We start from the raw sequence: 16,927 nt of genomic DNA on the forward strand, positions 1-16,927 counted from the left end.
CTGTTGCTGTGAACCCACAACATGCGATCAAATGAGCTCTCAATGCAAGTGAAGCAGGGCATCCTTAGGATGCCAAAAAAAAAAAATCCATCAGAGAGATAGCAAAGACATTAGGAGTGCCCAAATCAACAGTTTGGTACATTCTGAGAGAAAAAGAACGCGCTGGTGAGCTCTGCAACACAAAAAGGCCTGGACTTCCACGGAAGACAACAGTGGTGTATGATCGTAGGATCCTTTCCATGGTAAAGAAAATCCCCTTCACAACATCCAGCCAAGTGAAGAACACTCTCCAGGAGGTAAGCATATCATTATCCAAGTCTGCCATAAAGAGAAGACTTCACGAGAGCAAATACAGAGGGTTCACCACAAGGTGCAAACCATTCATAAGCCTCAAGAATAGAAAGGCCAGATTAGACTTTGCCAAACAATATCTAAAAAATCCAGCCCAGTTCTGGAACAGTATTCTTTGGACAGAAGAAGAAAAATGTATGGAGAAGGCTTGGAACGGCTCATGATCCGAAGCATACCACATCATCTGTAAAACACGGTGGAGGCTGTGTGATGGCATGGGCATGCATGGCTTACAATGGCACTGGGTCACAAGTGTTTCTTGATGATGTGACAATCACCTGATCTCAACCCGATCAAGCATGTATTTCACTTGCTGAAGACAAAACTTAAGGCAGAAAGACCCACGAACAAGCAACAACTGAAGACAGCTGCAGTAAAGGCCTGGCAAAGCATCACAAAGGAGGAAACCCAGCGTTTGGTGATGTCCATGCGTTCCAGACTTCAAGCAGTCATTGACTGCAAAGGATTCTAGCCAATGTATTAAAAATTAACATTTTATTTATGATTGTGTTAATTTGTCCTATTACATTTGAGCCCCTGAAATAAGGGGACTTTGTATGAAAATGGTTGCAATTCCTAAACGTTTCATACAATTTTTTTGTTCAACCCCTTGAATTATAGCTGAAAGTCTGCACTTCTATTGCATCTCGGTTGTTTCATATCAAAACCATTGTGGTGGAGTACAGATCCAAAATTATGAAAATTGTGTCAGTGTCCAATTATTTCCGGACCTAACTGTATATATATGTGCATAAGTGTCAATTGGAGTGCTACTGGGTGTGGCTAAATTTATATAACAAAAACCAGAGAAGCCCAAAGCTACAGGTGCGCCGACGAGTATTCTAAAACTTGCATTAAAATTGCCTTTGAAAATCTGGGGCAATCACCAACAAGATCCAGGTACATGCTGGGTGCATGCTGGGTACATGCTGCAACATTTCCGTGACATTTCTGCAGAGACTAATGGCCCGTCGGATTAAGACAGCAGGGATCCCTGGCAGTCCCATTCAGTTTGAATGGGAGTGCCAGGGATCCCCGCTGTTAATCCGATGGGCCATTAGTCTGTCTGCAGAAATGTCACTGAAATGTTGCAGCATGTACCCAGCATATAGATCCAATGCGATCATTCTTCCTCTAATTATAGAGGTAAATAAGAATGTTAATCAGATATAGAACAGAACACCCAGGCGCTGACCTTAACTTTTAAATCCAGAAAAAAATTATATAATAAATTAAATGAATAGATAATGTTACCAACAATTGGCAAAAAGGGTCTCTCTAGGCAATGAGATATGACCTAAGAATCCCTTCTGCTTCAACCCCGAGAGGGACCATCCAAGACCCTTAATATGAGATAAAAAAACAGAAAACGGGGAGCAAGGGGTTTAAACAATCAAAATACCCAGAAACTGATTGTAAATGAATTTCCAAAAGGAGGAAAGGCCTCCTCGGGGAGAGGGGGGATTTGTGAACATATATATCCGTCGTCTATAATACTTACATGGCCAAGTGTAAGTATAGATACTTCAAGTGGTATCTGTGGGAGTTCCCACCCGTCCACACCGATCAGCACGACAGAAATCAGATGTTACTCATAAGCCGGGTTCTGACAGAGAATTACCTCAGTTTGTCAGCAAACGTCCCGGTTTCTCCCAAGTGTGGTGATAGAAGGTAAGTGAGGCAAATGTATCAGTATATAAATCAATACATTTATTGGAGTGTAGCAACAACTCACAAATCACTCACATCAAAAGTCCCAGGTCTACTATCGTAGCAAGGTGAGGCGTCCTGCAGCAGATAACCCTGTCACCGCGTCGGAAGGCAGGGAGATGGAGACACTGCATGCGACTGCTCACACTGACTACGGAGGCTCCCGTGGGTCAGAAACAGCAAACTACTGCACCGACACACTTTATTCGAGCAAATACCCAGTATGTACCTGGCAGATACCTGGAATGCGCCGCTCCTCACCTCTGACAAGCCCCGTTGCGTTTGCCTTCCCAGCCTGGGTTCATGCCTGGCTGACGGGCGGCTGATCTGTTAAATGATAATGATTAGGATTTAATAGGCTGCAATGCTTCGCGTGTCTACCAGATGGCATAAATTCATGAATTGTAATGCAGTATATATATATATACTGTGCAGTATTGCAGCCAGCGGGAATAAAATGCTTCAATCCCTGCCTGGAAAATAACCCAATGCACTCGGGCAGAAAACAGTCACAAACCTCAATACACCCGGGTATACCCGAATTCGTGGGACTAGCCGAGCTCGAAAAAGTGTGTCGCCAGTGTAGAAGGAGCTACGCGTTTCGCCGATAACTCGGCTTCGTCAGGCTCATTAGCTCATTTTGATGTGAGTGATTTGTGAGTTGTTGCTACACTCCAATAAATGTATTGATTTATATACTGATACATTTGCCTCACTTACCTTCTATCACCACACTTGGGAGAAACCGGGACGTTTGCTGACAAACGGAGGTAATTCTCTGTCAGAACCCGGCTTATGAGTAACATCTGATTCCTGTCGTGCTGATCGGTGTGGACGGGTGGGAACTCCCACAGATACCACTTGAAGTATCTATACTTATACTTGGCCGTGTAAGTATTATAGACGCCGGACATATATGTTCACAATTCCCCCCTCTCCCCTAGAAATTCATTTACAATCAGTTTCTGGGTATTTTGATTGTTTTAACCCCTTGCTCCCCCTGTTTTCTGTTTTTTAAGAATGTTAATCAGTCAGTGTTAGGACCTGCAAATTTGGTCATGGCTTGATGTGGCTCGCAGGCTTATACGCTTTGGCCAAAGGGTTTAACTAAATTACCCTTTTTCAAGAGATATATAGGTATTGCACTGTGTATTTTTCTCATATTGAATGTAGCTTTGGGCTTCTCTGTTTTTTGTTGTGGTCACAAGAATTATTAGAGCATGAAAATGCTGTTTTTCTGTGTAAGTACTTCCATTCAACTTTTGGTGCAATGGTGTCCCTGATGGGCACTATCACAGTTTAATGAAATACTCCCAGTGTCTAAACTAGGTAAATTGAGCTTCAGTTAGGACTTTTGACCCCTGACCTTAATTTATTAAAAAAAACAATGAAATATTGAAGATTTAAAGCAGCAGTCACTTTAAAGTGATTTTTTTTGTATTTACCCTAACTGGAAGATTGTAGTGGAACAGGACTTTCTTTTTAACGGTGACATTTGATTTACAAGTGCATGGTTTTTTTTTATACTTACAGTTTAAATACTGTCTAATATTTTACATACAATAGAAACCTGTGAGACACATGAATCACTCTTGAGTTTATAGCTAACTACCGTGTGTTGTTATGTTTTTACCACAAATTCCCTTTTTTTTTTAAATTTAAACATTTTTTTATTATATATATCTATAGATATATATATAGATATATATAGATATATTTGCATGTCATTTCCCAGAATCCCTTGCTGCAGTGGAAGTGCTATGTGCTGGATGATAATGGTGAAAGGCAGGGTTGCAGACCTGTCTAAGACATGCAAATGAGCATACAGTAATATTTCAATTATATATATATGACTTTTGGAGGGCTAAATTATTCTAAATTGGGGATGGAAGGGGGGAGGAGGGTGGACATTAGTACTTTAAAGAAAAATCCATAAAACTATATTATGCTTTTTCTTAAGTTGACTGCCAGTATTTAGGATTTATCTTCCCTATTTTAGATTTGAAATGTTACTCCAAGCATATTTACTAACTCTATAACTACATAATAATTGCCCTTGCTTTAACCCTAAAACAGTGATTCCCAGCAACGGATTCACAAGATGTCTCCAAGGGGTTCGACGAAAAAATAAATCTATAATGCGGATCCCAGGCAGTATAAGTTGGTTCTTGTGTGGTCTGTGTGGGGACTGTGCACTTAATAAGTGCCCCAAACTGCACCTTAGCATGGGTGATATAGCGGTCAATTACATCATGAGCTTCGAAAGTTGCTCCCCACAATGCTTTGCATCCATAGCAGGAAGGCAGTTTGGGGTGTGACTTTGGAATCTTCCGCAGTAAGTGATAGCTATACTACCAATGATGTCTGCACACAGTAATATACTGTTTGTGGCCCTATTAAGTGCCCCCCATCAAGCTCATGACTCTATAATTCCTGGGATCAGTGAAACTGTTTTGTTAGCAACAGAGAGTAAGCAATACGATTTATTAATTATGGGGTCCCCCAAATAAATATTTTCGAGCAGGAGGTTAAAAAGTTTGGGAACCAACGCCCTAAAACATAAGAAATTACTTTGAAGTAGCTTTTAAAGGATTATTGTGTAACTGATTTATCTTTCTTCTGCTACACATGGGAACGTAAGTATAAGCTGCAACCTTTCCAGGAAGAGGTAGAAATAGGATTAATAAACACTATGTTCCTTTGCCAGTTAATTGTTTTAAACTACAGAGTATTTTTAGTTATTCTCAAGGGAATGTATTCAATTTGGAATTTTAGTTTGCTGCTACATTATTCGTGCGTGCGTGTGTGTGTGTGTGTGTGTATATATATATAAATATATAATCAGAAACAGGGCACACACAAAATAAAAAAATAAAGGTAAAGGGAGAGAGCATACTGTCCGAGAAGATAAAGAAAAAGGAACAGGCACTCCTATATGCAAAAAAGTGACATTTATTGACTCAACGTTTCGGTCCCCACGTTGAGTCAAAAAATTTCACTTTTTTGCATATAGGAGTGCCTGTCCCTTTTTTCCTTTTTCTATATATAAATATATCAAATATATTTCTGGTCGGAAAAAAGGACAGGACCAAAAAAAGCTACAATTCGGATGTATTTTATTCTAGTAATTACATTTAAATTGTTTACGATGCATTGCTACTTTTCAGGCAAACCTACATGTAGCACCAAATTCCCCCCTCCCTACCTCTACAACTATGACCTGCCCTCACCCCTCCTACCCCCCTCTCAATTCCCCTACAGCCCACTCACACCTCCTACTCCCCTTGACAATAAAAAATCACTCCCAATCCCCAGAACTAAAATCCCCTTTCTGCCACCACTAGATTAGACTATTAGATCACAAGGGGTTAATGTATGCCACCTCTAAGCCAAAGAAGGGGCCATTGGATATCATTGAGGAGTCAGGAGGAAGGGAGAGCGCTCTAATAAAAAATTTAAACCCTTGTGTTTTTACATATAACAAAGTTGGTAAATGGAGGAACCCTTATCCTCAACCGCTTGTATTCTGATCTCCCTGCTTCCCCTGTGGCTTGGTGCAGAGATCAGAGGTCATTGGGGGTAATAGGGAGGAACAGAACCCTCCATTAAACTTTTAACCCCTTGTGGAAGTTTTTAAACAAAAGTTAATAAAGTACTGTCACGGTCTTACTTATTTGTATCCTGCGAAGAATGAACATTTATTACTTCTAGTCAGGAACACTGAAATTTAGCATATCAGGTACTTACTTACAGATGTACAGTAGCTGGCTTCAGTGTCCCCCCTGATACCTTAAACATACCCAAGCTATGCCTGAGAATAGAGTTTCCAATTTTTGCAATGGTAATCTTGCCACAGAATTAATCTGTATGTTTTTGTGTTTGAGTAACGATAAGCTCATGATTACCTAGCTATGAAACGTTTTGTTTTTTTAATTTATGCATTTTCTTTGTTTCTAATTGTATTTATCTCCTAATTTCCAGAGCTCGGACTAAAATAGTTTATTCAATGTATAGTCGGAAACCAGCTAGGGAACTGAGAAAGGAGCTGCTTCAACTGGGAGTACAGTACTTTATATTTGAACAAGCATGGTGTGTCCGGAGGACTAAGTGAGTATTTTAACATCTAAAGATGTACCATCTTATCTGTTACATTCACAAATGCCACTAAGACTAAGAAGCACATGCTCCATAGTATAATATAGTACAAAATGCAATACACATCAAAAGATAGAAAATGCACTCAGAAGAATAGAGTGAATAAAGGCATTGAGAGATAAAATATCTGAAACACCATCCAGCACGTTCCATACGGAAGGAGATATGCAGTCTTCTCATAGGCGGTCATGGAAAAAGTAATTCTTAGGAATAATTATAGAGTTTTTTTAGTCAAACTGCAGGACTCCTTATAGTGGTAATCACAGTACCACTATAGAGTGTCCTGCAGTTGGACTAAAGATGCTATAATTATTCCTAACATAAAATTACGTTTACCTGACCACCTATGAGAAGCCTGCATATCTCCTTTCGTTTAAAACGTGCTGGTTGGTGATTGAGATTTTTATCGCTCAATGCCTTCATTCCCTCCATCCTTGTGAGTGCATTTTTAAGCTTTTGATGCATATTAAATGTTGTACTATTTTACATTATGGAGCGGGTGCTTCTTAGTTTAGTTTTTTTAGATTTATTTGGGATGTGGTTTATTCTTTAAGAAGCTGCCCGAGGCTCCTCTATATATGAATATTTGGAAACTCTCCCACTGAAAACTTCTAAGGAAGATATTTATTTTGACTTTTATCTTTCTCTCCTTTCTTTTTTACACTGCATATCTATATGCTTTTGTTGGTATACTGTTTATATATTTTTCAATTTGTCCCATATACAGTACAAAACACACTTTGTATCCACCATCACAGTTACTTTTAGAGTATACACTTTTAGAGTATATATGTTGCCTTTTTATTTATGTACTAGTGCACATTACATACACCATCTATTCTACATAGTAATCTATTTTATATAGTAGTACATTTTATAGTTTTTTGGGGGGGCTATTCATTTGTGTGTTTTGATATGTATATTATACATATACATACACAGTATAGCACACATTTTTATATATTGGATATACATACAGTAATGATATATATTATATTATACTATACTGTATGTACTATATGGCAAGGGATAATATATTTTGATTGTGCAAACTGTTGGAATAACTGCAGTTCAAACACTATGTGGTGACAATTCAGAATATATAAATTGAATTGATAAACAATATACTTAATTTTAGTGGTGTGACACAGGGTTATTGTAGCATTCTAATTATCAGCAGTTGTTACAAGGAGATGTTATGAGATGTCCGATCATTTATGATGTAACATGTATGCTCCTACCAACACTGTTATTTTATAAGCAGTTAAAATGTGGAATTCATTACCCATGGAGACTGTGATGGCAGATACAATAGATATCTTCAAAAAACGGTTGGATATCTTTAGAAAGGAAAGGTATACAGGGATATACCAAATAAGTAAACATGGGAAGGATGTTCATCCAGGGCGTAATCTGTTTGTCAATATTGGAGTCAGGAAGGAATTTATGTTTCCTCTTATGAGATATCATCTGGATGATGTTTCACTGGAGTTTTATGTTTGCCTTCCTCGATCAAAATACTGTAAATACAAATATAGGATAAGTACCTGTCACCTAAATTTAGCATAGGTTGAACGGGATGGACATATGTCTTTTTTAAACCTCATCTACGATGTAACTGTGTCTTCTTACCAATATGTATTGCTACAGTATGTGGTTTTGTGTTTTTCAGACCTGGGTGCAGCATGTCAGAGATATGGGATATTGAAGATCCTTCCAATGCAGCGAATCCTACGTTATGTTCGCTTTTGGCAAAGGACTCAAGGCCTCACTTTGTCACATTATACCAGAACACTGTTTACAAAGTTCTGAAAATTTACCAGGACTGATTTTTTTTTTTTATTCTTTAAAAGTAAAAAAAAAAAAAAAAAAAAGGCATCATAAATTGTCTGTTACTGTAAATTTCCTTCTAGATTTTCACCAAAATAAGAATAGGTTTTTTGTACAATTACAAACTCCTTTTACATGATATTTTGTAACGTACGAAATGCTATGCAAGGGATTATCGCTGGGAATATCCTTTGGAAATACTTTGAAACCTTCTCTACCATGGGCCCAACAGCAAATTGTTCTGCTTTGCGGTGCTGTCCACTGGTGGTGGTGGAGAGTGAGAGGCACATAGATAAATGCCTTCAAATATTGCCGATGGCAGGATTTTCGGTTCTAAAGTGAGCAGTTTCAGAATTAAGCACCAAAGAGATACAATTCTAAATATTATTAATGAAATGCAAGTGGTGTTAAATTCTCTCACATGAAAACTTTTATTATAGTATGTGTATTTATAAAGAGGACTTACACATGCAGCAACAGTGACAGAAATGTACACTCATGATTGAAAAATAATCTTTAAAATCGCCTGAAACTTTTGCACCATTTCCTCATGTAATGATTGGATTTGTGGAGAATGGAGCCAATAACCACGCAAAGGCTAAATAAATCTTAAAAAAAAAAAAAATTAATTGAATAGCACAATTGGAATATTTGATGCATAATTTTAAGTTATAATCAGTAGTCTTCTTTTCTCCATCACTAGTGTGGGGCAACCAATATCACTTTGGATATATGGAAATAAATAGATTTATTCCACAGAATTCTATTGCAAATCCATTATAAACAGTTGGGACAAATAATATGTAGGTAATCAAGCCCAGCAGTATCATGTTTTAATTTTCTATTTTATACTGTGCCTCGTGTGTCTATAAATCAGTTGATCTCAACCTTATCCTCAAGAAATCCCAGTTAAGCCAATTTTAAGAATCACAAATTAATTAGAAAATCAGCTTATGAATGTATATAGTTGACATATGAATGGAATATTTACTGGCCGAGATTCCCTGGGGATAGAGTTGAGAAAAACAACTTTAAAGTATTTAGGGCCGTATTTACAAAGCTAATGAGATATAAGGGCCCACATTTATTAAGCACCTTGTACACCTTTCAGCCTATTCACTTGAATTGACTAGAAGGTACATTATCTAGTGGCAGAAAACGTTTGGGCCAAGGTGCTTTAGGGTTTAGTAAATATGGCCATTAATGGGACTTTAGACCATCACTATGCACAGGACCCATTTTCATTCAATCTAAACATATTTAAAAACGTATATTTTCGTTTTCTGTCTTGGACTGTAGTGGAATCTTAGTCCGCACACCAAGTTAAACAGTGTTACTGTCGTGCAAAAATAATTTTACCAGCCTATTTCAAGTTCAATTTACTTTATGTTCTCACCGCTGCTATATAAAGAATCCTAAGGTGCCAGAATAAATAACTCTCAAATGTTACTACAGTCTATTAAATGGAAATTCAACCCGGCTGGAAACCTAAGAACACTGTAAACATGACAAGCAGGGAGATGGGTTTTACATGATCCTACACTCATATCACTTTTTTTTATTCTACATTTAACCTCAACCTTTACACATTTTACATGTCACTACATTTGCCATTAGTCTAGGTCAGTGTTTCTTAACCTTTTTTCTACAGGACACCCTTATTGCGTTGATCCAGTTTCTGTTGTACCCCATCAGGTACCCCATCATTCTATGAATTGTCACATTTATGTAAGTGCCAATAAAACTGGGTGTAGAATAGAAAATAAAAGTACTTTAATTACAATATAATTTTACACCAAGAATTAGTGTTATAATTAGTTTGTAGATATCCTAGTAATATTCAGCTTTTCTAATATTTAAAATTAAATTCAAACATTTTTATAAGCATTACGTTCCCTTGCTGCCAGTGAGACAGCAAAACATTGCACGATTTGGGTTCATGCACTAAAATAAAATTGTAATTAGTTTTTTCCACATGGCACCCTTAAGGTTAGTCTGAGGCACCGGTCTAGATTCTATTCAAATGACGATTTCAATGCACACATCTCAAATGTTGCAAAATGGAACTGACGTATAACCAGCACTAGAGATGGGCTAAACTGTCAAAATTGGGTTCCTGGAATTTCACGAATTATTTAACTGAGTCCAATTTGCTGTATTTTGTACACTAACCTCGTGTGGAACTGTATCAAAAGACTTTGCAAAGGGATTTAATGGGATTAAAGTGACGTAATACCCGCTGTGCAATCTATATAAACGAGATTGCACAGATCTGGTCTAATAAGATGAAAATGTACGACATCCAGATAGTACCAAGAATATTTGTCTACAAATAATAATAGTGTTTGCTTGTCAAACAACAGTTATACCTGTGTTATCCCTAGAACAGCAGAGGTGACACCCATTTTCTTCTAACCCAGTTGAGTGAGGTTGTTCATATTCTGTTCAACTTTGATTTAATGTCACCTGGCCTCCGTAACTCATAGCCCTCAGAACATGTTATTACTTTGTGCTTGAATTGCCTGCAAGGTTACAAATACAATCAACAAGATAAATATTCCTTTGAGGTTTGCTAGTAGAAGACAGTGTGCACTGCAACCCATCATCTGGTTTAGCTCACACTGCTAGAGCTATGGCCTAGAAAAGCAGAGCCTGTTGCGTTGGACATGATTCTAGTCATTAGGTTGTTGCTTTAGGCTTTTTATGAACTCTATACATTTGGTATGGAAATCTTTTTAGGAAGTGTGGGACGGGACTCATTTAAATATACTTTGCATATCCCTTAGCATATCGCTCAGGTGTGCTCCTTTTTTAGCAGAGGCATGTCTCCCTAATTTATTTGGAGGGGCGCTTGAGGGGATATATATATATATACAACTGGTGACTGCTAATAAAATTAGAAAGTTCTCTGTCTCCCTTTTAACAATCTGCAGACTGATTCCAAATCCGCCTGCAAATTGTCAAAAATTAGTCCGGGAACGGATTTTTCATTGGAAATTTGTGGATCAAAGGAACTGCCGGATTCGAGGCGGATCCAAATTTGCAAAAATAATTCGCCCATCTCTAGCCAGCACTCAAAACTGAACAAAACAATGGCATGAAAATGTTAATTGAGGTCACTTGGAATAAGGATAGTTATTGTGTAATGTTGCAATGGCCCATAATTTAGTTAAGTGAGAGGCTTTAGGAACATCTTGGAAAAGTTAATTATTTTCTTATTTCTGTAACATCTGTATATTGTGTATTAAAGCAAGTATGGAGCCATTTTGTTTAAGTCATTACAGGCCATCGAGGCTCAATAAAACTAAATGATCAAATGAATAAGATGAAACAGAAGCTCAATATATAATAAAATTCAGTATAGAAACACAAACGTGTTAACTTTCTCAAATAGCAATGTCCACATGGTTACTTTTGAGGACACACCCACCAATATAAATGTATGAACCGTGGGAAATATAAATGTAAGCAATCTTACATGGTGCACTAAATTTAGTTAAGTACATCCCATGTATTAAACAGTGCTATGTCTTAAGGCAGGGGGGCGCAAACAGGGGGGGGAGAGGGCAGCACTTACAGAGGCCCCGCGCTCTTCCCCACAACATTTCAATTAAATTCTGGGGGAGCGCGCAGGGCTTCTGTACCCTTACCTTGTCTTCGGTGTGTTCTGGCGACGCAGAGTCAAATGACGCTGCGTGGTCACATGACGTCAGAAAACGTTGGAGTAAAGGTAAGGGAGGGGCACGAACAGGGGGGGGGGAGAGCAGGAAGAGGGGCGCAGACAAAAAAATTTGCACACCCCTGTCTTAAGGCACCGCATGAAAGAGGCAAAATGTGCCTTTCAAGTAAATGGGGAATAAGGTGCCTTATGATTTAGCAGTGTTTGTTAAATCTAATCCATACATTTATGAAAGTGAAACATAGAAATATAGACATTTAGGTAGTTATAGCTCTGTGTTTCTCAACACTCTCCTGAAGGAATCCCATAGAGCCCGACCTTTGGGAATAAACAACTATACACATGAAATATGTACTTATACTGTCTACAGTAAGTGCTATATGGTCTGACTGGCATGCCCTGATGAGGATTGAGATGTAGGGAGTAGGATTAGTGTATTTTTGATGTAGCAGAGACATGGTGAAGGGTGTGAAGTTGCATGCGGAGTTGTTACAGACAAGGGGAAGTGCCAGAAAGTGATGGGAAAGATGGTATAAAAAAATCATAAGGAGTGGATCTAAGCCTTTACAAGATCCCTAACATGTTTAAGGAAAAAGTGCTAAGAAAGTCACCAGTCTCAAGCAATGTAGCCTTGTTCTCCCCATGAAGTTTGTAAATAGCTGCCTTCATGCTGTGAAGAGTTATGGCAATGTTATTCACTGATGGTGCCCAGCATAGTAAGTCACCTCCTAGAGGACTTGCTATGGGTCATGAGCGGCCCCCTATTTGTTTTCAATGTCTTTGCCTTTTGCTTGCTTGAAATGTGCAACTGGTGTGTAGTTGTACTTGTTAGAAGTATGTTTTTTATTGAATGTAGTAGAGGATGAAATAGCATGCTTGTCTTCTTGTGTGTTTCCTTCCTTGCTGCCATGTGTTAAACGTGTGCGGTGTGGTTTTGTATGTAAATGTTTAAGTGGATAATCAAGATTCACTTGAACTTTTCTTATGCGATCAAAAGTGCCTGTGCTAGTTAGCCAATTTTGCCAATCTCTGAAATGTCTGCAATGTCGGTTTAGTCGTGTCATTAATGAGGTTGTGTTCAAATATGGGAGATTTATCAAGACGTTTAGGTGCAGAGCAATGACAAATTCTATAAACTGCATTAGTTTGTATTGATTTATGTAGTAAAGATTTGAAACTTACCTGTAGTGTCAATTTTCATTAATTGAAACCACTTCAGAGTGGTAAACAGTTCACAGATTTTAAAATAGAGATTAAGCAACAACAACAAAAGACTTTCCATTGAATATACCAACAATTGAACTAAACTGCCTTTACATGTACCAGTGTTTAACGTACTCACCATCTTGGGGATGCAGTATGAGTATGGCCATTAATAGAGAATGCATTTTTATTTTGACAGTTTAGTCTTCCAATCCAAAAAGTGTTCTTATGTAAATCAAGTTTTCAAAAGCTGGCGTTGCCCACAATTGTATATGATAAGTGCATATTGGATCCCTTTAAGCCTATGCTGTTGCCTTAAAAACGCTGAAAAAGAAACATATTTTCAATTGTCTTCTTTTCCCAACTTATAATTGTTCTTAACAAACTGAAAGTACTAGTGCCATTTGGCAAAATCTTATGTTATACATGATTTTTTAATGGTGCAGTTCAGAGTATGGTTCTAGCGATTTAGTTGAAACACTGACATCAAACAAGATGTTTTCCTTTTACAAGACACACAAAATTACTATTTTTTTTTACATATTTCTTGAACATTAATTTCAACATCAATTACTTTAAAAAAAAGTTAATGTATTTATTTAAAAAGATCTCTCTGCATCTGTTTAAGAGTAATAACCAAGGGCAGTGCTCCAAAGAACTATAAAGTGTCTAAGCAATGGTAAAAAAAGCAAAGAAGAAGACACTGAGGAGAGAGGTGACTGAGTAAATGCAGGCAATAAGGCAAACACAAAAGATATAAATGCCAAATCATACTAACAATTAGGATCATTCTATGAAGGATATACATTGGATCACATATTTTTAACACCTTTTGCAATATTTGAAAACCATGAATGTACAGTTTTCCATTTTAATTACAATAATCTGTCTGCGACCTGATATATTTTCATTTATTATAACCGCTAAGAAAAATGTCAGCGATACAACTAATTGCTATCACAACAGAAAAATGTATACTACAGGAATTCAGTAGGAACATTCTTGGGTATTTCGTTTTGCTTAGCAAATGTGTAATGCTTTTTGTGCTTGCATATACTCCAACCCTGCATTTTGTTAATTATATACGGTTTATTGGTAAAATGTGTTAACATAATTGTTTTAGTTTAGGTAAGTTGGGCTGCCAACTTTGATTAGAGCATTTTTATTTAGTTGTATATTTATTATTATTTTTTAATTGATTTTCTATGTGCCAGTACAAGTGCAAATTCAGGTTAAGTTATGTAAATATCAAACTCATTCTGTGTGAAATTAAGATGGCAGTATATAGTCTATTTGCCTGCAGATTATATTACGACCTTGTTATCTGCCTAAAACCAAACATGCCATTAACTGATCAGTATTAGGCTATTTTAATGCATATGTCTGTGACATAGTGATGCATGCAAGCAGCAGTACATACTAGCATATTGTAAAGATTCTGGAAAGTACCAAATGTTCTTTACATGAGTTTTTCTGAATCTTCAAAACAAGCTGTTCTTACAACCTAAGAAGTGAAGCTGTAAACAATGGACAGAATGTTGACATATCTTTTTTTAAGTGACGCACAAGACTACCTAGTCTTTCTTGATTAGCCATTGGAATTGAATGTGATTTTAGTTATCTATTGATGACCATTCTATGAAGTTCTTCTGTTACAGGTGTAAATTCATTTACCATATGCATTGTTTCTTTTCATAAAAACAAGGACTTAGACAGCCAGTAAAGGAGTCTGTCAGATGACAGGTCAATAGGTTGAGCGTTATTTAAAAGATGTTAATAGAAATTACAAAGTATCTGAATATGAACATTTGTTTATTACTGCTGCAGGACAAACAGTATTTTTATGACTTTTGTAATCGTTTACACGTCTGTATTAAATAAAAAAACAAATCACTGCTAAATGTGTTATTTCTTTATTTGACAAACCGGATATTACTGTACCATTATGAACCGTGCAGCGCAAAGCTGTAGTGCACAAATTCAAGAGGGGAAATAAGGTGATGGCTGAGATCTTAATAAAGAGCACTGTATGTTGAGTTAATGTACTATATCGTTTTTAACATACTAAAAGCAGAATTTGTTTTCAATATAAATGGCATGACAGTGTGGACATGAGGCGCAGAACCTTTTTACTGCTTCATAAAGCCGTTTTATCTGCCCCCAGGTCACCCCCAATTGAGTGTTGGACAAATCTAAAACTTTCCTTTTATAAGAGTTCAGAACCAGCACCTGATCCAGCTCTTGGCCCTCCTCCTTGACCACTCTGTTCAATAAATAATTTGAGAATGAAATAAGGACAGGAGGTTTTTGTTTTACTTTCTACCATGACCGTGTTAACCTCAAGCACGTGGCTAAAAGTATTACATAATCCTGGATAATTTGCCTTTCCCTTTCCAAAATTACTTTTTTAAATACCTAGGACTTCTAAACTACCTCTTCCTTTACCCCTGCCCTGCTGGTCTACTGGTACTTTGTTGAATTAGGACCTGTCCCTTGTACAGCTACACGCTCAGCAGTCCTTATGTCAGATTAATTTAGTAATTCTACCCGTAAAACTTTAGTACCCCTTTCTTTGTCCTCCCTTTGTTCACGTCTTGTTTTATGCTTTTTACATCTCTCAGAGAAAAAATCATGATAGGTGGATGGAAAAACACTAAGCGGAACTTCACTTGTGGGCTTGGGTTCAAGGTCAAATGGTGGTTTACTCAGAGGCAACTGAACCTGAACTAAGGCATCAAAACCTGGAAAATTACAGCCTAGAACTAGAGGATAAGGTCATTTTGGTATGACTGCAGCAGTTGTTTAGATGGTCTGACCTGACAGGCCTACCTCTATTGGAGCAGTAGTATATTGTACTGTGCTACCATGTTCACAAAGTACCCAGACTTTCTTATAGGGGTGCAATTGAGATGGTTTAATCAGATTTCACAAGACCAATGTAATGTCACTCCCAGAGTCCATGAGCTGCTATTTTCATTTACCATAACTAATAACTTTTATTTACCATAACCATTTACTAAAACATGGTTTTTCTAAAATGTACCACTCAAACTTACCAGTCTACAAAAATCTGTGCCAAATTAGTGCATCAGACTTTTACATTACCAAACTTCCCACAATCAAAACATAACTGGGGCATTCTGGACATGGGATCCTTTGAATTCTAGTGACCGCAGACCATCCTGAATGTTTTGAGCACCCCCAAACTGAGTCCCATTGCAAATGGGTTGGAGTGCAACAACTAATTTGTGGCCAAGTAGCACTCCACTAGGGACTTCCTTGCCTCACCCAGTGGTGTATACATCAAATGAATTGGTCCAACACCAACATCTTGACGATCTGGGCAGGTGTAGAAGCTTCCGGTTTTAGCCACTTCCTCTCGTGGAGAATCAGATCAAACATCTGGGACCTTGAGGATTTCTGATCATGATATCACCACTGTAGAACTTCTGTTTATGAACTGCTGGAGTCACACCTGGTCTCACCAGGATCTAGGCCTTGAGAAGTTTGTAGTGTGCTGCATCCCCTTCTTCTAGATTGTAATGTGCTTTTTGTGCATTACCAAGTAGGAAGGACATTACAATAAATGTGAAAATAAGGGGGCCGCAGTGTGATTTATATAAGTGAAATATAAAATATATAGAGTGTACAATAAGTGTAATAATATGGATGATAAATCATAAAAAATGTTGTGTTCTCTTTAAAGTGATATCCTAATGGGCAGGAAGCAGGAGTCTTCCTTCAGGGTCTCATAGACAGAGAAAAAAGAGAAAATCCAATGGTGTAGATCAGTGGTTCCCAAACCTTTTCGGCTCAAGGCTCCCCAAGGCGATCAGGATTTTTCCATGGCGCCCAAAGTGAAAACAAAGTTGTCTATACATACCCAACAGTTCCAGTGCGCAGTTGGTGTCTCTCTCAGACACACACTCTCACTCTCTCAGACTCTCTCAGACACCCACTCTCAGACTCTCAGACACCCACTCTCGGACTCTCAGACAC

General features: G+C 37.7%; 1 protein-coding gene across 6 annotated transcripts in view; it reads left to right on the forward strand.

Annotated features, from left to right (window-relative positions):
- Positions 1-14,820, forward strand: part of DPY19L1 (dpy-19 like C-mannosyltransferase 1) — a 251,591-nt gene extending 236,771 nt beyond the window's left edge. For all 6 annotated transcript variants that reach the window (XM_075586669.1, XM_075586667.1, XM_075586666.1 and 3 more), the window contains 2 exons: positions 6,043-6,168; positions 7,889-14,820. In XM_075586669.1, coding sequence (XP_075442784.1) covers positions 6,043-6,168; positions 7,889-8,045 — 283 coding nt within the window. In that variant the 3' untranslated portion in view covers positions 8,046-14,820. The remainder of the gene's footprint in view (positions 1-6,042; positions 6,169-7,888) is intronic.
- Positions 14,821-16,927: the final 2,107 nt, after the last annotated feature.

The sequence above is a fragment of the Ascaphus truei genome, chromosome 2 (assembly GCF_040206685.1).
Source record: "Ascaphus truei isolate aAscTru1 chromosome 2, aAscTru1.hap1, whole genome shotgun sequence".
Taxonomy (NCBI): Eukaryota; Metazoa; Chordata; class Amphibia; order Anura; family Ascaphidae; genus Ascaphus; species Ascaphus truei.